At 46.2% G+C, this 23,175-nt stretch overlaps 1 protein-coding gene across 1 annotated transcript in view; it reads left to right on the forward strand.

Moving 5' to 3' along the window:
* Window positions 1-266: 266 nt before the first annotated feature.
* ONECUT1 (one cut homeobox 1) overlaps window positions 267-23,175 on the forward strand; it is a 45,704-nt gene continuing 22,795 nt past the window's right edge. Inside the window, exon 1 of the mRNA XM_055319591.1 lies at window positions 267-1,552. Coding sequence (XP_055175566.1) covers window positions 448-1,552 — 1,105 coding nt within the window. The 5' untranslated portion in view covers window positions 267-447. The remainder of the gene's footprint in view (window positions 1,553-23,175) is intronic.

Consider the following 23,175-nt stretch of genomic DNA (forward strand, 5'->3'; position numbering starts at 1 on the left):
GGCGGCGGCGGCGGCGGCGGAACCGCGGCCACAGAGTCTGCAACAGTAACCGAGCCATGGCTGGAGCTGGCCAGCGGCGCGGGCAAGCAGCAGCCGCGGAGGACGCGCGGACTGCGTCAGGGGAGCCGGGAGCCTCAGCATTCTAAGAAGGAGAGGGGCGAGAGGGGGCCGGGGGCGGGCGGGCTGGGGGCGCCGCGCTCGCCCAACGGCACGGATCCTTTTTGGAAATTAATATTTAAAAAAAAGCCGAGGACGCAGAGGGGAAGGTGGGGGCAAGAGGGAAGGCGAGACATACAGAAAGGGAGACAGAGCCCCAGAGCGAGAGGAAGGAAGGCAGGCAGGCAACAGTCGCCAGCAGCCGATGTGAAGACCGGACTGCGTGCGCCCTTCGCCGCCTCTGCCCGGCCTCATCGATGTTGTGTCCGCCGCCCGCTCGCCCGGATCACGATGAACGCGCAGCTGACCATGGAGGCGATCGGCGAGCTGCACGGGGTGAGCCATGAGCCGGTGCCCGCTCCTGCCGACCTCCTGGGCGGCAGTCCCCACGCGCGAAGCTCCGTGGCGCACCGTGGCAGCCACCTGGCCCCCGCGCACCCGCGTTCCATGGGCATGGCGTCCTTGCTGGACGGCGGCGGCGGCGGCGGCGATTACCACCACCACCACCGGGCCCCCGAGCACAGCCTGGCTGGCCCCCTGCACCCCACCATGACCATGGCCTGCGAGACTCCCCCAGGTATGAGCATGCCCACCACCTACACCACCTTAACCCCTCTGCAGCCGCTGCCGCCCATCTCCACCGTCTCGGACAAGTTCCCTCACCATCACCACCACCACCACCACCATCACCATCCGCACCACCACCAGCGCCTGGCGGGCAATGTGAGCGGTAGCTTCACGCTCATGCGGGACGAGCGCGGGCTGGCCTCTATGAATAACCTCTATACCCCCTACCACAAGGACGTGGCCGGCATGGGCCAGAGCCTCTCGCCCCTCTCCAGCTCCGGTCTCAGCGGCATCCACAACTCCCAGCAAGGGCTCCCTCACTATGCCCACCCGGGCGCCGCCATGCCCACTGACAAGATGCTCACCCCGAACGGCTTTGAAGCCCACCACCCGGCCATGCTCGGCCGTCACGGGGAGCAGCACCTCACGCCCACCTCGGCCGGCATGGTGCCCATAAACGGCCTTCCTCCGCACCACCCCCACGCCCACCTGAACGCCCAGGGCCACGGGCAGCTCCTGGGCACGGCCCGGGAGCCCAACCCTTCGGTGACCGGAGCACAGGTCAGCAATGGAAGTAATTCAGGGCAGATGGAAGAGATCAATACCAAAGAGGTGGCGCAGCGTATCACCACCGAGCTCAAGCGCTACAGCATCCCACAGGCCATCTTCGCGCAGAGGGTGCTCTGCCGCTCCCAAGGGACCCTCTCGGACCTGCTGCGCAACCCCAAACCCTGGAGCAAACTCAAGTCCGGCCGGGAGACCTTCCGGAGGATGTGGAAGTGGCTGCAGGAGCCGGAGTTCCAGCGGATGTCTGCGCTCCGCTTAGCAGGTGAGCGGGCCAAGGAGCTGGGCGCGTGGGGAGATAAGGGATTGGGGAAGTGAAGAGACCGAAGTTAGGAGGGAAAAAGAGAGCTAGGCACGCATCATTCCGTTCTCCTTTCCCTCAGGGTAGGCGGGGGGAGTAGTTCCCCGGGCCTGGAAAAGCCAGCGCACGGCTCCCAGGAGCAGACCGCCTCCTCCAGGACTCAGTGCATCGGGCTGTGGTAGGCTCCGGGAGCTGAATGGTACCGCCTGGGCGTGTGCGGGGACGCATGTGTGCTCGGAGACGGTGCTGGAAGCGGTCACCACCGGAAGCGAAGAGAACCCCCCCCCGCCCCCCCCCGGCACCTGGCGGCACACGGTCTGTGTGTCGCGTCTCAGTTAGGCACTCCGGGTTTGGGAAGAGGGAGGCGATGCGTGTGTGCAATTGCGCGCAAATGCTGTCAGCTAGTTCCCCTGGCGCAGACCCCGGAGTTGGGTTGGAAAGTGACGGAGCAGCCCGCCCACGTTTGGCTGAACTTGGTGCGGTGACCCCCTCCCGCGCTCACTCTATTGGCGCGGGGCAGGGGTGGGAGGGATGGGGAGCACACTCTGAGGGTTCCAGTATAAGGCTCCGAAGCCGCGGGAAGATGTGTGTTTGGCAACGAAGCTGTTTAAGAGTTAGCACGCGTTCAGCCCTGGTAACCGGCTGTGGAAAGGAGAGGAAGGCAGACGGTTCCGAGGTAAGGGTGAGGGCAGCGGAGCAGCAAGGGAGCTTACAGCTGAGCCCACGGACCGCCTTTGCTGCCGACTCCTTTACCACTTCACATTTCGTTTTATTCCTCTGCACGATGTTTCGAATGAATCCCCATGCATGGGGATGGGAATGTGAACACGGCCCCCAAGTCTGTGAGCAGAGGTCTCGCGGCCCGAAACCCCGAGGTCCGGGCGTTTCCGAGTTGAGCGGGAAGGTCTCCGCGGCGCTAGCAGCCCGCCGGCGCCTCGCCTTCTCAGCCTCTCTAAGCCAGGGTGCAAGGGAGGCTCCGGGAAGCTAGCCGAGGGGACAGCTTAGCCCCGGCTGAATCACACCAGAGATTTCAAGCTGATTCGGCGACCCCCGAGGGCAGAGGACACACGGGGAGGTAGAGCCAAGGGCGGTGGAGGGCGGACACGGTTTGATGAGACCCCGCCGACTTGATTGACTCCTGGGTCCGTGCTACTCCCCCCGCCCCAGTCTCAGCCTGGTGCCCTGGCCCGAGTCCTGGTGAAGAGAAAGGTAAAAGCCGGAATGAGGGTTTGTTAATTAACTGATCGTTCTCCATTAATTCGTCCCTGGAGAATGAGAGACAGTCAATCCGCTCAGAGCCGGGGGCACTGAGCCGTTTCACAGTCTAAAATCAAAGCGAGAGGCGAGAGCCCCCTCCCCCACCTCTTGCGGGCCAATGAGGAGCTAGAGGGAGGCAGGTGCCGGCGTGCCAGCGAGCCAGAAGCCGGAGCCGGAGCGGAAGCCACCCCAAAGCGCTCCGTGGGTCAGGGCGCCGGTGGCCTCCCTCCCGCGCGCCGTCCTGGAGGAGCCTCTGCCCCGCCAAGTTTGCAGTCCTGGCCCCGTGCCTACTGATTCCAAGCAAAATCCCCACGCAGGCTGTTGCAGCTTATGCCTGGAAGTCAGTGAAGTGGTGATAGGACAGGAAGGATAAGGGAGAGGTTGACCGAGGTGCCCGCTGGGGCTCCCACGAATCCATTCCCGAGCCCTGTGTGCATCCACCCTATCGCTTCCCACCTCTGTGAGCTGACCGAGACTCAAGGGCAGCTCAGGTTCCAGAAGGGGTGGGAGAAACAGATGCCCTTCTCCCCGACTGCTCCGCAGCTGCCGGCGCCCAAGGTAGTCAGTGCTTTTCGCTGGCTCACGTCAGTCTAGGGCCCCGCTTCAGAACCTTGTACCCAGGCAGTGCTCACACAGACTTACCAGTCGGGTGGGGAGAAATGGAGGAAAGGGGTGGAAATGAAGAGGGATTTCCCACCCAGGGAAGTATGTTACCACCTCCCCACACCTAGTGAAGGCACTTGATGGAGACTTCAATGACTGCCATTCCCCACTGCCCCCTGTCATGCCCTGGAAAGTCAGACTGACAGGTTCTGTTCAGAGATGACCGGCAGCCCTGGAAACCCGGCCTAGGCGACCAGCGCGAGCCCTCTGACCTACACGAGTGGGCGCCTCAGTACCGTTTGAAGGGGTAGCACTAGTACTGCCACCCTCTTATGGGAGGCATGGGCTGCTTGCCGGCCAGGGCCGGCACTCGCGTACTCCCTGGACCCAGGAGGTCATCTAAGGGGTGACAGTCTGGCACCCAGCAGCCTAAGGCGGGTCATGCTCGGCCCGGGGCACGTGACTTTTCTTTGGGGGTAGAAAAAAGGAAAATCAGAGTCTCTAGCAGGGCAAGCTTTGGCGCCCAACCCCAAGTGGAATCCGCATCCTAAGACCCGGATGGAGCGTCGAATGTTTAATTTTCCTTTCTTTAACTTAATTGAAGGGGTGGGAAAGGCATGGGAGTTTTTGCAGAGTGAGCCTAACTGGGAGCAATCCATTACCCTGCAGGAACCACGACTTACTTTAAAATCACTGAAATCACTGAGCAGTCCTTTAACATTTTCCTTTGGGGATGGGGTAAGGAGGGAGTGAGGCTGTTTCCTGAACTCTCCGAATCCAATTGCAAACTTAATCGCATTTCAGGTTACTTTGGCCAAGGCTGTGGGACATTGCCTCGACCTCCCCTCCTTCAGCCTTCACCTACAGAGGTGCTCCTTGCAGTTCGGCTCGCTGTTGCACTAAGGACCCCTCAACCTTGTCCCTATCCCGTGGGGAGTTTCCTTCACTCCTTGGTGAAGAATGGCTTCTCCATGCTCTTTCTGGTTACACCAGGTGCCACGAAGCCTGTTGCAGAGTGTCAAAACCTCCACACTGGGCAGGATGCTTGGGGAGGTGCCTTCTCCTTACAAAATTATATCAGCTTGGTAGAAGACAGGAGGAAATTCTCACTAAATTAACTACCTTTAAAAAAATCAATACGTGTTCCCTCAGTGTAATACTTGCTGCTGCCCCATTAAAGTACAGTACAACTAGGCTCCCTGCCGCATCTCATCCGAGGTGGGGTGGATGGGCTGGACTGTATGGGTGGGTGGGCGCCTGGCCTCTGACGTGGGCATCTATTAAGACTTGAAGAGATTAGTTTTCAATTAAAGATTTCAGAAGGCTTTGGCCACAGTAGGGGAGCTGTCAGTCTTTGAAGAGGCTGCAACACACACCCACCACAGAGTACAGCACCGGTACCTCAGAACGCAGGAGGCAAGGCCCAGTGGGTTTGGGCAGGGGCAGGTGCTGGGCCTCTCTAACCCTAGGGTACCTGAAGGAAGGGTACCTCCAAACATCACTGGAGAGCCTATACCCGGGATTGTGCCCCCCTTCCTGTCCGGAATTTGCCCCAGAATGGCCTGAAGGAGAGCCTGAGCCTAGGAGAGGGTGGGAGTGGGGGAAGGGATGTCCAGCCAGGAGGTGACCATGAGAAAGTCTCACAGGGACCAACCTGGACTGTGTTTGCCATAAGTGGCCTTGTGGTCTGGTTGATTGATAACTGGCCTCCACGCAAGTCCATTTGCTTTTTGTTAATATTTATCCCAGCGGGTGACATTTCAACTGTCCCGTTCCCCACCCCCTTCCCTAGGCCAAGTGAGCCAAGAAGGAGTGCTGTGCTGGGCCTTGGGAACCTCACTTCCCCAAATCTCAAAGACTCCCCAGCCAGGAGAAAAACCGGAACTGGGCATTTGGGACTCCAGAACTGAGAGGTTTCCTGGGCCCAAAAGAAGGCACCAAGTAGACTGGTTCCCTCATGCCCCACTTCTCACACAGTGCAGCTGCTCCCAGCGGCTGCGGTTCTAACAAAGGGCCTGTGGGGCGCGGCCAACCACATCCGCTCGCTAGCAGCCCAGAAGCCAGGGGGACTGCCCAGGGTGGAGGGGAAGATGCACCTCCTCCAGAGGCTTGGTGTGGCCTCCTCCTGAATGTGCAGTGGTGGGGCAGCCAGTTATCAGGAAGAGTCCCAAAGAACCTTCATCCTCTCAGGGTGAATGGTGGCCATGTGTCCAGGGAGTTGGCTGGGCACCCCCACCCCAGCACACACACACACACACACACACACACACACACACACACCAGCACAGCAGGATACCAAAAATTTTCACCCCAGTCACCAAAAAACTCTGCATGGGCCCTTCTCTGAGCCCATGCCTGACACCTTGAGGGTTGGGGGTCAATAGTTCCTTCCTGCAGTCCCCACTAGGGAGCACAAACCCCAGTGAAGGGAGGAAGGAATGCCTAGTGTTAAGAAGTGTGCATATGGTGAAGTTTGGAGTTGACTGTTTGACGAGAGTAGGAAGACCTGCTTCTGACGCTTGAGGAGACCTGGTGGTTATTGTGTGGGGACTCTAGTGTCAGCACATGAAGGATGACTGCCTGAGACAAATAACCACATTCTGAAGACAGCTGGCTGTCCTGCCAGTGGGTGCAATCCCAAACCCCTTGGAAATGCCCAAAAGGTGATGAGAGTCAGTTAGAGTGACCCACTGGCCCCAGGGCTGTAGTGGTCACTAGAGACCCAGGCCCTGCCGTAGCTATGTTTCACCTGAGACTTGGAACAGACTGTGCCAACAAAGCAGTTATATTGTAGCAGCAAAGCAACTCAAAGCCCAGGCTGCATCTTTCTTCATCTTCAAGCTTTGATCATCAGTGCCCTGCAGGGAGCTGGAATCTTGTCCTCCCAGATGCCCTCCATTGGGCTCACCTTCCCCCAGTAGCCTGATGGGCTGTGTGCTGCAGTAGCTCCACACGCCCCCTGTGGGCTGCCACAAGCAAGCTCTTGGTTCAACATGCTATGGAGAGGAAAGGGATGCTTGCTATGGCTTTGTTTTTACATCGTTGTCCTAGTGATTAGCAAAAACAATTATTTTTTTGATAGAAAAGGGGTGGGAAGGAGGAATCTATCTTGGTCCTCACTGATGTCTAGGTATTACCCCATTGATGAGACAAAATTGCCACCGCCACCCCCCCCCCGCCAAAGTACACCCCAACTCTGACCTCTCTAAACAAGATGTGTATTTGGTATATGTGCTGCCGAAGCGAGCACAACAAGATGTGTATTTGGATTTTCTATCCAAATTATACTTTTGCTGGCATGTTTTTATCTGAGCAAAGCATGGTCAGCGTAGAGAAGGCGATCCTGTGTTGGAGGTTGCGGCTGGAGGATGTAGTACTGGGAACCGGGATTAGTGATTCCTTTGTTTTGTTGTTTCCCCCTCTAGCTAACTGAAGGGGAGTCGGGGAGTCGGGAGGCTGCCCTGAGGCTTTGAGCTTGGAGGGCTTTGTGTCCTCTGGGGTGGGGTGGGTGAAAGGGCCTGCGGAGGCCGACCGGCCCAGAGCGTTGGTGCGGCGTCAGGACCCTGGACAGGGCCCCGCCAGCGCTAGCCTGGTCGCGTGTCTCCTCGCTGCTGGAAAGTGGGTAGGATGCCTTTGAAGAGTTGTACTAAGGAAGCAAAAACTAACAGCTAATATTCTGAAGTTTATGAGAAATCTCGAGGCCCCGCCAGGAATATACACCAGCACAGTCAAGTAATCAAAAAGATCAAACCTATCCTCGTCGATCAGATGATTGATCTTTTCTTCCCTCTCCCGCAGCTTTCTATGTATGTCTGAGTACATGCTCACACCTGCTTATAAAATCGGAATTCGAGTCCCTATGGGTGTGACAGGGGTTGGATCATTAAGCTAAAACGTTCAATTCAGTCACTTTGATCCGTGCTGAGGAAAATCTATAGTCATCTCTAATCTACGAGGTCTTTAAGAAGGTTGTTACACGAGCTGTTTTGATGTCATCATTTCCACATTCATGGCAAATTCAGCTAATCAAAAAGACATTGCTACCCAAAGTTCTTAGAAGGAATAGTTCTTACAGAGTGTAACTGTAAAATTTATTCTTGATTTCCTTGTAAGAAAGAAAATCCTCAAGTCTGATGGAGTTGGGTAATTTAAAAAGAGGTTCTCTGTGTTTTGCTCCTCAAAATCCATAGTTAGAAGCCTTGTACTTCAAGTAAGTGCTTAGTGCTTTTTGTGGACTCTGCATTTTGGAATAAACACTAACTTAATGCTTTAAATCAACCAAGGAGCCTTGATGGATTGGATGAGAAATGGCTAGTTTCATTTCAGTTAAAACAGCAGAATTCCCACACTCTTGGTAAAATGGAATGGTCCCCAGCCTAGGGTAGAAATAGAAGAAGGGTCTTATTGAAGTCATGGCAGTTAGGATAGATTTCTCATAATTCTGAATAAAAGCGTTCAACAAGTATTCATTAAATACTATTTTCATCATGTCTCTATTTAAATAAGATGAATAAGCACCTTTGGGAGAAGAAAACCACCTTATTTCTACATGAAAAGTGTCAGCCTCCTACAGTTCAGTAAAAAGAAAAAGCGGATTTCTAATGTGTATGAATTTACTGCACAATCATAAATCCCTATCTTCTACCAATAGATTTGCACAGGTTTTTATTTTGTGACAAGTAAGTTAATACTAATAAGGTTTAATTTCCTCTTGAAGTGATAAGATTGGATTACATGACTAGACCAGTCATAAGACAGTCTGATGATTTTGATACAAACATGGGAATTTATGTTTTACCACTGAGTCTCAATATAGAATCATCTATTGTTCCTCTCAAAAGATGTTACATTATCATAAAGTTGGGAAAAAATAGCTTCTAGAATTTTTCTTCTCCTTTAGATGAAACAATTTGGTAAAACAACAGCTGAACAGAAACCAGTCCTTGAAATACTACCCATCCAATTTTTCGTGGCATTTGATAAGAAGGAGCTTGTGTCTGTTGTGTATGTTCATTAGGTACTGAACTAGAACATAAATGTTCTCCTTTAATATTCTATTTCAGTGACTCCCACATCTTAAACCATGTTGGAATAACTTAGGGATTTTTACAAATATGATTCCTAGCTAAAACCCAGGGCATTGACCTAGGCATTGGGATTTTTAAGAACTCCGGTGATTTTAATGAGCAGCAAAGTTGAGGAGTCACTAATTTATGTGGTAATTACTATTATTTTCCCTGTTTCTCTGTTCATTAAGGTTACATAACTTATCTCTGGTAACACAACTGGAAAGCACTGGTACCCGGAACTCACCTTTCCCAGCTCAAAACCCTAGAACCCTCTTACTCTCCACGCTGTGCCTACTAGTACAGACCCACCAGATCAGTGGACCTAAAATGTGGAGATGTCTGACTTACTGTCATAAACACCTGATCTAGAAAGTGTCTGCATAATAAACGTCTTGAAATTGGAGAGTCTTCCTCTGGTACTCTCAAGGAAAGTTACATATGGAAACTTATTTATTTTTTACTCAAAACTTATAAGAGACACTTCTTATTGCTCTCTTTTTAAGAAGCAGCCAGAGGAAATGTAAGGCAGAATGAGAGGTAGACGTGGAACCCGAGTCTCCGTATCCATTTGTTCACTTAAACAATTATTGATGGGCAAGTCCCAATGGTTAGATGTGTTCTGTGGGTAGGACTGGTCCATTGGGACTCCTGCCTGGAGGAGGGCCCAAAGGCCCAAACCTCCCATACTTTCAGGGCATTGGTGTTCTGAGATCTGTACTTGCACAGCAATTACATTTCTTTGCTTCAGATCAGTGCCTATATTACTATTCCACGCTTGCCTGCTACTCATGTTTTAGGACTCCGCACTAAAAAATAATAATTTAAGTAAAACTGTGCACAAATTGGCAATCATCCAGAGGACAACTTACAATTTCCCTCAAACACTGGGTGTTTCCAGTTATCCATGTCTCTCATCTTCCTTCGCATATGCCATAGGGTACTCAGAATCGACAGTTTCTGAAATCACTACTTTCGTTTTTGCATCTGGTGATGATCTCATAGTCCCAAAGAGAGGTTATCAAAGGAACACAATAAACTATGAGCTTTTTGCTTTCTTTCCTGTCGTCTTCTAAAACAGATCAATGGCAGGGGAAATTAAATAAATAAACGAGCAAAGCGCGCCACCTAGTGACCTCTGTGCTCACTGCAGATGAGGTGCGTGAGACGAGTGGCTAACGCGATTCAAGTATTGATGGAGTCACAAAAATCGTTCATTAAGGCAATTTAATCTTTGCTATTAAATGTCCTTTCAATTCATTTGGGATAATTAAGATGCAGTTAAAGTGATTAAATTCTAATTACTTATGCTAGACAAAGACATATTTGTCACACTAATGCGGTTAACTAAGGACTCAGAAAGAAAGTTAACATTTACTTCAAATGATGCAACTGGAAAAATCAGTTCCTCTTTTCATCATTAATCCAGCGAGCCGGGTGATTATGTAATGGCACTACAAGCTCATTAAGTAGGGGAAGTGCTGATTAAAATGACTGCTAGGAGGAAAACCTGAACCAGGAGCGCCTCAATAGTTTGGTTAGCATCCCAAGCAAAATTTCTTGGTGTTCTTTCCCTCCATGTCCCTCATCCCAAAGTAATAAGCAACTCCTGAGTTTTGTCATGACATTTTATTTATTTATTTATGATAGTCACAGAGAGAGAGAGGCAGAGACACAGGCAGAGGGAGAAGCAGGCTCCATGCACCGGAAGCCCGATGTGGGATTCGATCCCAGGTCTCCAGGATCGCGCCCTGGGCCAAAGGCAGGCGCCAAACCACTGCGCCACCCAGGGATCCCCCTGTCATGGCATTTTAAAAGGAGCATTTCAGAGAAAGCCCTTATTGTGAGCCTACAGACATTGTTATTTTTAAGTGCTAAAGGATATTTTTAAGAGCTAAGTGGATGCTCAGCACAGGGAGGAACTAGTCAGATGGGCTGGGGAGGGAACTCCTGGAGCACACACCTCCAGAATGAAGATTTCCACTGAAGGTTTCTGAGGCCAGCTCCCTTCATGTAAGCACCCTTCATAGTAAGCAGTCCCTCCCCACCTCCCTAGTTCCACTGCTTACTGCCATTGGTGCAGGAGGACAGATTCCTCTGCACAGGATCATGCCACATTTGATTATTATGCACACTCAGAAGACCACTGAATATATCTCAGGTGCAAATAAGTCTTATTCAGGATTCTTCTGCATGCTCATGTAAAGCCATCTGAGATTATAAACCATTGGGTTACTGAGGCTATTTTACTGTAATGCCCACAAACAGTTCCCAGCCTCTTATGATGGCTTAATTATAAGTGCTGGTTGGGACACCTGGGTGGCTCAGCAGTTGAGCATCTGCCTTTGGCTCAGAATATGATACTGGAGTCCTGGGATTGAGTCCCACATCAGGCTCCCTGCATGGAGCCTGCTTCTCCCACTGCCTGTGTCTCTGCCTCTCTCTCTCCCTCTGTGTCTCTCATGAATAAATAAACAAGATCTTTTTTTAAAAAATTATAAGTGCTGGTAAGAAGAAGATGAATTGAAACAACTGAATTTGAAGTTTGCCTTCTTCGAAAAAATGGCTTCCTAAGGCAGTGCTCAGCATTTGCCTGGTGTGGGGAGGATGATCTGAGGACAAAGGTGGTCAGTCATAAAATTGAGGATTATTTTTGCCAAGAGATAAGTGTCTTTTAGTACTATTAAATTTGCATACTCAAAATCATAATTGTGGAAATTGCATCTTTCCCCTCTATCCCATTGGAATTCAGTATTATCCTTGTTTCTTTCATATGTAAGGAAGCTAAAGTTACTGAGTTCATCAGTCACATAAGTCAAACCACTACCTTTAAAAAAGAAATTGGCGGGGATCCCTGGGTGGCACAGTGGTTTGGCGCCTGCCTTTGGCCCAGGGCGCGATCCTGGAGACCCAGGATCGAGTCCCACGTCGGGCTCCCGGTGCATGGAGCCTGCTTCTCCCTCTGCCTGTGTCTCTGTCTCTCTCTCTCTCTGTGTGTGTGACTATCATAAATAAAAAAATAAATAAATAAGGGAAAAAAAGAAATTGGCAATTATTTGGATACTTACAGTTATTATTAACTTAATAGATTATATTATACTATATTACATTACTAAAACAAACAAATTAAAATTAAAAGCCCTGGGCTAAGAATCAAAAGCCCCAGAGGCAAGTTCTTCTTGTACTAATTAATTCAGAGAACTTCTCATTTACCCTTTCTGGGGCCTCAGTCTCCTAAAATATAGAATGAAGGATGTGGTTTCAGGGTCCTTCTAGGTCCCATTCTATGATTGATTGCCTTCTATGATGCCTGTGTGTCCATGGTAAAGTCTCTTGTCTTTATTAGTGCTCTGTCCCAAAGTCCAGATTCAACAAGGAAAGGTCTAGGGGCTCATCTCTTGGGCAAAGTCTCAGATCAGGCTCTACTGTCAGATGGTCAAGAGAAAGCAGCCCATCCAGTCAAGAGTGGATGGCACAAATATCTTGCAGTTTAAGATCACAATTCCTGTGTCCTAATAATACAAGCCTTTTGCGAGGATTTGAATCAATAGGAATTCATATACTGCTGGAATGTAAATTGGGACCATTGCTTCAAAAGATAACTTGGTTTTGCCTTATAAACTTGAACCTACACCTATCCATTGGTTTTAACTCTTTGGTATATACCCTAGGTAAACTCAGAGATGCTCCTGGAAATGTCTGCAAGACCGTAGCAGAATTATTCATAAGATCAAAGAAGCCAGAAACATCCCAAATGTCCATTGACAAGGAATGCATAAATTGTGATGTATTCATATGATACAGTAGCATACTACCATGAAAATGAATAAACACAGCTATATACAACAGCATAGTTGAGTCTCAAGAACACTGTTGAATAAAATAAACAAAAAAAGCTGTGGAAGATCTCATAAGAACAATATTGCTTTTCCAAAGCCCAAAAGCAAGCAGTGCTGAACAATTTATTGTTTAGAGATACATAAGCACATGGTAAAGCTATTTTAAAAAAACAAATGAATTAATAAACTCACATTCCAGAATATGGCTATGTACTATTAGGGGAAGGTCAGAAGATAAGCAGCTTTATAAGGCAGTTATATTGTGGTTCTTTTGTTGGATCCTGCCTTCACAAATGTTCATTTTCTTACTAGGCTTCCTATCTTAAATATATGTATTATTCCTGGAGGTAAATACTATTTAATTTTAATATTGAGGAGGAAAAAGACTGTTTTTTCCTCTGGTTTCCCAATCTAAACAGCTTGGCCCAAACAAACCCCACAGCATTTGTACACAGTTCCTAGCCATGCATGTACTACATGTCAGCCCTCTTAGAAATTATGTTCTACCAATTGTGGACAGGACATAAGTGAAAGAGGATGTTTATAGCAGCATTATATACAATAGCTAAATTATGGAAATGGCCCAAGTATTCTTTGATCAATAAAGAAGATGTGGTATGGGGGTACCTGGGTGGCTCAGTTGGTTAAGCATCCAACTCTTGATTCAGCTCAGATCATGAGATCAAGCTCCATGCCAGGCTTCATACTGAGCATCTCCCCTCCTCATGCACTCTCTAAAAATAAATATTTTTTTAAAAAAAGATGTGGCATGTACATACAATGAAATATTACTCAGCCATAAAAAAGAATGAAATCTTGCCATTTTCAATGACATGGATGGAGTTAGAGAGTATTATGCTAAGTGAAATAAGTCAGTCAGAGAAAGACAAATACTTTATGATCTCACTCATATGTGGAATTTAAGAAACAGAACAAATGAGTAAAGGAGAGAAAAAAGAGAGAGGCAAACCAAGAAACAGACTCATAACTAGAGAAAAAATGATGATTACGAAAGGGAAGGCAGATGGGGAAATGGGTGAAACAGGTGATAGGGATTAAGAAGGGCACTTGCTGTGATGAGCACCAGGTGTTGTATGGAAGTGCTGAATCACTATATTGTACATCTGAAACTACTATTAAACTGTATGTTAACTACTGAAATTTAAATTAAAACTTTTTAAAAAGTGAGAGAGGAAATTTCATTAGATATGGAAAGTGGGGTTTGTTTTTCATTCCTTTGAGCACCAGCTACAGCACTAATGTGCTCAGTACTGGGAATGGCATATACAGCAGACTTGTCCCTGAGGGCACACAGTCTAGTGGGGAAGAAAACAAATAGCTGTTCATTTCCTTCTTGATTGGTGTGTGTGTGTGTGTGTGTGTGTGTGTGTGTGTGTGTGTGTGTGTATGCACGAGCACTCCAAGAAAGAAGTTTGGGATGTGATGAAAGGACAATTTTGAAGATCTGGAAAATGAATAGGACCGGAGTCAGAAATGAAAGAAAAGGCCCCCATGCAGAGAGAATGACAGTATGTGTGGATGTCCTGGCTGAAATATTTTTTGCAGATTTCTAGAATCTGAATTATTACATAGCTGAAAACTTGTTTCTTCCCTAGCACAGCTAAGTGACATAATACCTTCCCATCAGTAACAAAAGTGTTCTCCAAGGCTGTGGTATTTAGTGCTGGGGAGGAGTGGGCAGAGGATTTTACATTCCTCCAAGGGAGCAAATCAGATTGGTGGAGAAAGGGGGGAAGAAAATGTGCATTGGTTAAAAAGTTTCCCAGGTGAGGGGCACCTAGGTGGCTCAGGTGCTTGAGCATCCAACTCTTGGTTTTGACTTGGGCCATGCTCTTATGGGGCATGAGATTGACAAGCCCCAATTCAAGCCCAGTGTGGAGCCCCCCCCCAGTCTGCCATCCAGCCCCCCACATGGAGCCCCACTTCCAGTTCCTGAGACCTTGCTCCTCCCAGAGTCTGCTTGAGGATTCTCTCTCTGCCCTCTCCCCACCCCCCACCCTCACGCTCTTTCTTTCACAAAAAAAAAAAAAAAATTAAGAAAAAGCTTCCCAGGTGATTCTTTTACTTTTTTTAAGATTTTATTTACTTATTTTTTAAATTTTTTATTATTTATTTATTCATGAGAGAGAGAGGCAGAGACACAGGCAGAAGGAGAAGCAGGCTCCACATGGAGAGCCCAACGTGGGACTCGATCCTGGGTCTCCAGGATCAGGCCCTGGGCTGAAGGCGGTGCCAAACCCCTGAGCCACCTGGGCTGCCCCATAGATTTTATTTATTTATTCATGAGAGACACACAGAGAGGCAGAGACACAGGCAGAGAGAAAAACCGGCTCCCTGCAGGGAGCCAGATGTGGGACTCAATCCCAGGACCCTGGGATCATGACCCGAGCTAAAGGCAGACGCTCAACCACTGAGCCACTCACATGCCCCTAGGTGATTCTAACATAACTCCAAGTTGAGAATTAGAACATTGATACTGAGAATTTAAGGGCAAATGACTTTTATTTTGCCCCTTTACTTTACCATTTTTCTGAAATAATCTATAGTTCCATAACTCTATAGATACATAGGCAGATAGATAGAAATGGATAGATACAGATATAATATATAGTGGAATGAAGTTGTCAGATGTGTGCTTTTAAAAGCAAACTTGAGTAAAATAATAGACTATCAATAACAAGAAACTATCTAGGAAGGGTGGAAATAGGTTATGAGGGTCTGATTGTATGTCATGGTCAACAGAGTTGAAAAAAATGGGTGAGCAAAATTTGAGCGATCTATCTCTCAAAATTGAGAAGACATTGTGGAGAGCAAAAGTGAGAGAGGAACTGACTCATATGGTTCTGATTTGGAAAGCTGGGTGCTTAGGTATACCTTTAGCCATAGGGTAGCTATGTTGATGTGAATTTTATAAAGATAGAACATTTCAGAACTCTCAAGCCTATTCTTAAGAGAGGTGAGCTCTCTAGCATCCACATAAATTTGAGATGTAAAATGGGGTAAATTGCCTCTTCCTCACAGGAACATGTTACTTAATGGAGGAGACATGATGTTAGCATCGTGCTATGGTGAAGATTGTGCGTTCAGTCCTTTAGGTCTGGTTTTTATTTCCCAGTGTTGGTGGGCAGTGATGGGTGCTTTCATTCCAACCAGCTGCCTGCCATTGGGTACATAAGAGCCTTGAAGAACCAGTGTCAGAGGTTAGCCCAAATCTGTTCCTGCTGGTAGAGAAACAAAAGGAATCTCCTGTAATAGTAGATCAGGAGCCCTCTGTCTAAAAGCAAAGACAATAGGGGAGGATATAGAAGCACAGAAATGTGGGAGGGCAGATAGGTGTTGGCAAGTCTTGATTTTTGTCACATTCACATCAGTCTGGGATGGAAACTACCCATTCCAGAGTCAAACTTTGCTTGTCTCTAATCTAGTTTACACAGTTGTTACTCCATGAGCCCCAAATTTTTTAGAATTATTTTTAATTGTTTATTTTTGAGTATGTACTATGTATATATCATGTTCTAAAAGTTAAACAACATATAAAGGTATACAGAGAAAACCAGGCTCTCCTCCTCATCTAGTCCCTCAGTTCCCAATTCCCCTCCCCTAGAGGTAAACTTTGTACCCGTTTGTGTATCTTTTAGAGATAGTCTATGGTTTATAAATATATGCTATCTACCACCTAACCTCCTTGCTTTAAAATAATACAATACCCGAATACAACTGCTGTATCATTTTAGAATACTACCTTCAACACAAAGGTAGAATTTTTTCCATGAGTTATTCTACTGTATATTATTAGATCCCACTTTTGTCATGACATAGCCTTAATAAATACGCTTTTTTGTTATTTGATGCATACCTACCATGTCCAAGTGCCTTGTATCTTATTTTTATAATCAGTTTTTTAATTCCAGGGCTCTGGGCAGCCCTGGTGGCTCAGTGGTTTAGCGCCACATTCAGCCAAGGGCCTGGTCCTGGAGACCCAGGATCGAGTCCCACGTCGGGCTCCCTGCATGGAGCCTGCTTCTCCCTCTGCCTGTGTCTCTGCCTCTCTCTCTCTCTCTCTCTGTGTGTCTATCATGAATAAATAAAATTAAATTTAAAAAAATAAAATAATTCCAGGGCTCTAAAAAAGATTCTTTGTAAAAATATTAGTATTAAACAAGGAAAAGGATGACAAGAATCTTACCCATGACACTCCCACTCAAAGATAACTCCCCCTTTTTATGAATATCCTTCTAATCTTTTCTCAACAGGATGATATATACACATTATTTATAACTCTTAAAATTAAAAACTCCATATTATTAAATTTATGGCAGGTGCTGGCTGGGCCCGGGCTGGCCTTGACCCCAGTGGAGCCCCCGCAGAAGGCCTAGTGCCACCCTGCATCAGGCGTTGGCTGCAAGCTGAATAGTTTATTTTTTTAGGTGATTTTGTGTTGGGCCTGGGATGCTGGCCCTGAGGGCCCAGCTGTGACAGGACAGCTCTGGTCCAAGCCCGGGAAGGTGCTGGGGCGGTCACAGCACCATGCCTGCTGGCCCAAGGGGCCATGCTCAGGTCAGCGTGAGGCACCGGGGTCCACCCTCCATCGATCAACATGCACGTTCTCCTTGAGTCCCAACATACCCGTACTTTATTTTACTATGATTACTGTAACTACTGAGTGTACGTATTACCCGGAGACAAGATGGTGTGTGCATGGGCGTGAGCGACAGGACTAGGGCACCAGTGTGTATGCTCGAGTGTGTGATTGGGCATGGGGCTGAGATGGTGTGGACCCAGCATGCAAGGGAAGGAGTCCAACACAATAACCACGTCCCCCCACCCAGGCCACCAGCCCCCCATCCAAGGCCCCACACTGCTTCCTGTGGGCACCCAGGGCTGGCGCTCAGAGGGTCTGTCCCTATTACGTCAGCTATGGTGACAATGTGACAGTATTAACAAGGTAGCACTGAGCATATCAATAAATATTATTCTAATAAATATAAAAAATAATAAATTTATGGTAGAACATTTGAATATACATAAAATAATAATGGACACGATAAAAAATCCCTCATAATTCCATCATCCCTCCCCCTCCCAAATAGCTCATGACTAGCATTTATTCATTTAACAAATATGAATAGATAAGGTATTTATGATTTGCAGGATAGCAGAAATGGACAGAGAAAGACAAAGATAGTTCCTTCTATTCCTAGAATACTCAATTTTAGAAAACATACATTTTGTGCTTCCTATCTATGTGGTAACTTATGCAATCACATATTTTTGGACACTTGGGTTGGTCCATAAATTGATTGATAAGCATACATTTGTAAGACTTTATAATATTTAAAAGGGGATCCCTGGGTGGCGCAGCGGTTTGGCGCCTGCCTTTGGCCCAGGGCGCGATCCTGGAGACCCGGGATCGAATCCCACATCGGGCACCCGGTGCATGGAGCCTGCTTCTCCCTCTGCCTGTGTCTCTGCCTCTCTCTCTCTCTGTGACTATCATGAATAAATAAAAATTTAAAAAAATTCATCATTATAATATTTAAAAGTATCATAACTGATACAACCTTTTCTATCACTGGACGTTTCAGTGACTTCAGAGGTTTTGGTTTGGTTTTGTTTTTGCTATTACTAATGAATGACACAGCAGTCAGAAACATTAAACATAAAACATTACTGAACATTTGTTTTACTCCTTCAAAAATAATTTTTCTCTAGTTATTAAAGTAATACATGCTAGATGTAGAAGCTTTGGAAAATATGAAACATTATAAACAATACAACAAAATTAAATTATCCATTCCATAATCCAGAGAGGACCTGTGTATATGTTGATTTGTTCCCTTCTAGCTTTTTAAAAGTACAAAGATAAAGATACATCTAAGCTTTTTATTTTTCACAAAATTGAGCTGATAGAGAATTTACTATTGAAGGTATCTCAATGTCGTTAAATATTATCCAAAAGCTTGATTTTTAAAATTTTTATTTGAGAGGGCACTTGGGTGGCTCTGTCAGTTGGGCGTTTGCCTTCAGCTCAGGTCATGATCCCAGGGTTCTGGGATGGAGCGCTACGTTGGGCTCCCAGCTCAGTGGAGAGTGCTTCTGCTTCTCCCTCTGCCCCTTTCCCCTGTTTGTGCTCTTTCTCATGCTCTCTCTCTCTCTCAAATAAATAAATTAAAATATTTTTTTAAAATAATAAGTAAAAATTGGGGAGAAATTATTTCAAATTTTTTAAAGGTACAAAAATAAAATAGTACAAAGAACATCCATATATTGTTAACAGGACTGATTGTTAACAGGACCAATCGACCAACTGTTAACATCTTACCCCATTTGCTGAAGGGTAAGCACACATGCCGAGGCACTCATGCTCACTCTCTTTCTCTCTCTCACATACATACACGCACATATGGAGAAATGTTTTTCATGGACTGTTTGAATGTAAGGTACATACATCTGGACCTTTTCCCCTAAATACTTAAGAGTATGTTTCCAGGAGTAGGGCTATGCCCCTATGCAACTACAGTTCACTTTTGTCAGTTGATCCAGTAATGTCCCACATAGCATTATTCTCCAAGACAGGATACAGTCTTGGGTTCAGTCATCATTTCTCCTTTTTTCTTTAATTTGAAACAATTCCACACCTTTCTTTACCTTTTATAACTTTGACATGTTTGAAACATACGATCCCCATTTAAAAAAAAAGATATTTCTCATTTTGTGTTTGACTGATGTTTCTTCATGAATGGATTGAGGTGATGCTTTCTTACCCAGAACACTGCATGGGTGAGGAGTGTTCTCATGTCGAGAGGCCCACAAAGTCTATCTGTCCCTCACTTAACTGGTGAGTTCATTTCAATCACCCAGCCAAGCTGTTGCCAAGTTTCTCTGGTGTATAATCACTGTTGTGGGGTTTTCTTTTTCTTACAACTAATAAGCAATCTGTGAGGAAACACTTTAAGGTCATGCAAATATCTCTTTTCAAAATTTCCCTAAGACTTAGCTTCTACAGATTCTTGCCTGATCTAGTCTTTATCACAATGGTTTCTGAATGAATTTCTGTTTCCAGCAGTCCTGCCAGGTGTAGCAGACAGCTCTCAGCTTTCTTCATGAGTAAGACCTCCCTTCTCTTTCGTTTATTCATCCATTTATTATTGGTATAGACTCAGATATTCCTTCCCGCCCCCCAAATGATTTATAATTCCTTACTGTACTCACCTATTTCAGTGCTCAGGTTATCTCAGATTTAATAGCCCTCTGTTCTTATGACATTCTCCCTCCCCCTTTTTAAACTTTCTGGCATTATAATAAGATCTGTCAGGCTTATCTGTTATGTATCCTGTCCCATCCCTAGAATCTGCCACTTTAATGAGTGCTGGTATATTACAGTGGGGAATAATATTAGAAACCAAGAAGTCCTGGACACTAGGTGTGTTTGCTACAGTGACTTTGTTTTGGGCTCCCTCAAAAAAAATCCAGGAAATATATGTATGCATATTATATACACACATACAAATAAACATATATGTTCATACATATATAATATACATACACATAGCATGCTTATATACATATTTTTGAATCATCAGTTCACACCAATACCTCCATATCTAATTGTAATGCATACTCATAAGATTTCTTCTTACCTCCTCCCATTCCATATTTGTACAGGCATACCTTGGAGATATTATAGGTTCAGTTCCAGACCACTGCAATAAGACAAATATTGCAATAAAATGAGTCAAATGAATTATTTGGTTTCCTAGTGTATATAAAAGTTATGTTTATACTATATTATTAAGTGTGGAATACCATTATGTCTATAAAAGATATATACCTTAATTTAAAATGCTTTATTGTTAAAAAATGTGAACCATCATCTGAGGTTTAGCAAGTCGTAATCACTGATCACAGATTGCCATAACAAACATAATAATGAAAAAGTCTGAACTATTTTAGGAATTAACAAAGTATGACACAGAGACACAGAGTGAATAAATGCTGTTGGAAAAATGGCACTAATAAACTTGCTCTGTGAGGGTTGCCATAAACCTTCAACTTGTAAAGAAAAAAAACGAGGGGGGGCAGCCCAGGTGGCTCAGCAGTTTAGCACTGCCTTCGGCCCAGGGCCTGATCCTGGAGAGCTGGGATAGAGTCCCATGTCGGGCTCCCTGCATGGAGCCTGCTTCTCCCTCTTCCTATGTCTCTGCCTCTCTCTCTCTCTCTCTCTCTCTCTCTCTCTCTCTGTCTCTCTGTCTGTGTGTGTGTGTGTGTCTCATGAATAAATAAAATCTTAAAAAAAAAAAAGGAATAGCCACAAAGCACAATGAAACAAAGTATGTCTGTATACCACTTCTCTACAGTGAGATCCCTGGCATCCATAACATCTCTCTCTTTTTCTTTCTCTCTTCACCACCCATACTTGCTCATTTATTCAGTCCTATAATACATCTAAAATAATTTCAAAATTGCTCCATTCATACCCATAAAATAAACAAACCTGTTATAACAAATTCTAGGTAGGGTTCATTTGCATTTCTTCCCCCATACCTATGCCCCAGCATCACTTGGGAACTTGTTAGAATTCCTACTGATTCAGAAGCTCTGAGGTGGAGCCCAGTAATCTGTATTTTTACAAGCTCTGGAAGTGATTCTAAAGTTTGAGGGGGACACCTGGGTGGCTCAGCGGTTGAGCATCTGCGTTTGGCTCAGGGCATGATCCCAGTGTCCCGGGATCGAGTCCCACATGGGGCTCCCTGCATGGAGCCTGCTTCTCTCTCTGCCTACGTCTCTGCCTCGCTCTCTGTGTCTCTCATGAGTAAAGCTAAAGTTTGAGAAGCATAGCTGGAAATATGCAGCCTGGGTTTATGATACACTTATGAGTGTGTGCACATAACCAGGTGTAATTATGTAACATAGTGCTTTAAATGTATTCTAAATGTAACAGCCACAAAACAGGTCCAGTGCCAACCAAGAGGTTTTCTTCTGTCACCACATGGATGTGAACCTGTAAAGTAAAAGAAAATAAACACCCCAGTTCTATTTTCTCTTCCTGGTGCCAGGAGGAGGATAATCAGGAGGCAGAGAGTGGATGAGTGTGAAATACCATTACTTGCCAGCGGGGTAGCCTCCAATCCCTCATCTGCCACCCCTGCACCACACTGCATTTGACATTTGACAGTACACTCAAGATGGAGGGTCGTCAGTGCTGAAAAACTCACAGCCATTAATCAGTTCCTTTCTGCTCTCACCTAACCTCCTCTTTCTGGGAAATATATGTATGCATATGTGTATGAATATTTATATACATGCATCACAATACAAAATCACAATACAAAATCCCTCGGCCTCCAGCGTTGAACACTGTGGATGCTTCTGCTCTAACCTCCCAATTCTTTTCCTCTGCAGACTGTCTGCAACAGTCACTGTAGCCCGGTTTTACAGGAACAGTTTCATGGTGGAAAAAGGGAGAAGGGCTACCTAGACCTTTCCCAGCCCCAATGAAGGATCCTGCCAAATAGGCTTTCCTAAACCTAAGATCAAACTGGTTCACCTAGTGCTCTTCTTAAAATACAGATTCCTAGGCCACTCTTAAAATTCTGATTCAGTTGGTCGGTATTCCTGGCAAGTGTGTAGAGTGATTCTTCTGATCTAGGCAAGTGCTGAAATACTGGCCTAGGAGCAAGTGTCTCTCTAACTTTACTGGGCTTCTCAATTACCTGGGAAGTTTGTTTAGAATGTATGTTTGTGGATCCCATTCTCTCTGAGAGTCTAATTCAGTCAGGAGAGGATGGGGTTCTGGAATGTATTTTGAATAAATGTCCTCTTCATGTTCCCAGGGGCTGCTGATGTATTTGGCCCACACCTTGCTTAGAGTGTATTCTCTGAACTCTAGACCCTGATTCCTCAGAATGGGGTCCTGAACCATCACCTGGAGTCTGTTCCATGTGCAGACTGTCAGGCTTCACCTGACCCAGCTGAATCAGAATCTTTGTCTTAACAAGATGTCCAAATGACTCAAGTTTGTACACGCAAATTTGAGAAGCACTGATGTAGAGTACTGGTCCTCAACCTGGCTCTATTTATAATCACCTCGAGAGCTTTCAAAATCCCAGGCCTGGACCTCTGCTACACTGAATAAGTCAATATATCTGGAGATAGGTCTCAGGAAGCAATGTTTTTGAGATTTTTGGGGTGATTCCAATTTATAACCAAGGCTAGGAACTTCTGAGGGTCCTTCCAGCCTTACTGCAGAACTCATGCCAGCCTGGAAACCCAGGGTAGAAGGAATGATACCTCTCACCCCTGGATCCAAGGAACTAATACCCAGAGGGGTCCTATGCAAAAAAAAACCAATGACTTGGCAGTTGTCAGAAGAAAAAGAAACAAAATGATATTTCATTTCACCTTATATATAAAGCATTCTTCATCTGAGCTCCTCATCCCTTGATTTGACTGCATGCATCCCTGTATTTGATTAAAGGCATATGTGTGGGCCAATCACCAGACTTAGCAAGGACAGACACAGTAGCTTTCTACCCTCTAATACCCACTGCCCCCACCGAGGCACTTCATCTGGATAAGGCTGATTGCCGTGTTTAGAGCTTATTTCAATGCCCCAGCCCAAATTCAGCCCCTCTGCATCTTCCGTTCTTCCACTCTACTACTTCAGCCTCCTCACTTCCTGTCCTGGAACTACCTTCTGACTCAATCATAGGAGTGGTGGCAGCACCAGTTTTTTCACCAGGGGCCCAGCCCCTCTTTACTGGTTTCTCAATAACAACTTAGAAGTATCCCCACAGTTTTT

This window comes from Nyctereutes procyonoides, unplaced genomic scaffold (genome assembly GCF_905146905.1).
Source record: "Nyctereutes procyonoides isolate TBG_1078 unplaced genomic scaffold, NYPRO_anot_genome, whole genome shotgun sequence".
Classification (NCBI taxonomy): Eukaryota; Metazoa; Chordata; class Mammalia; order Carnivora; family Canidae; genus Nyctereutes; species Nyctereutes procyonoides.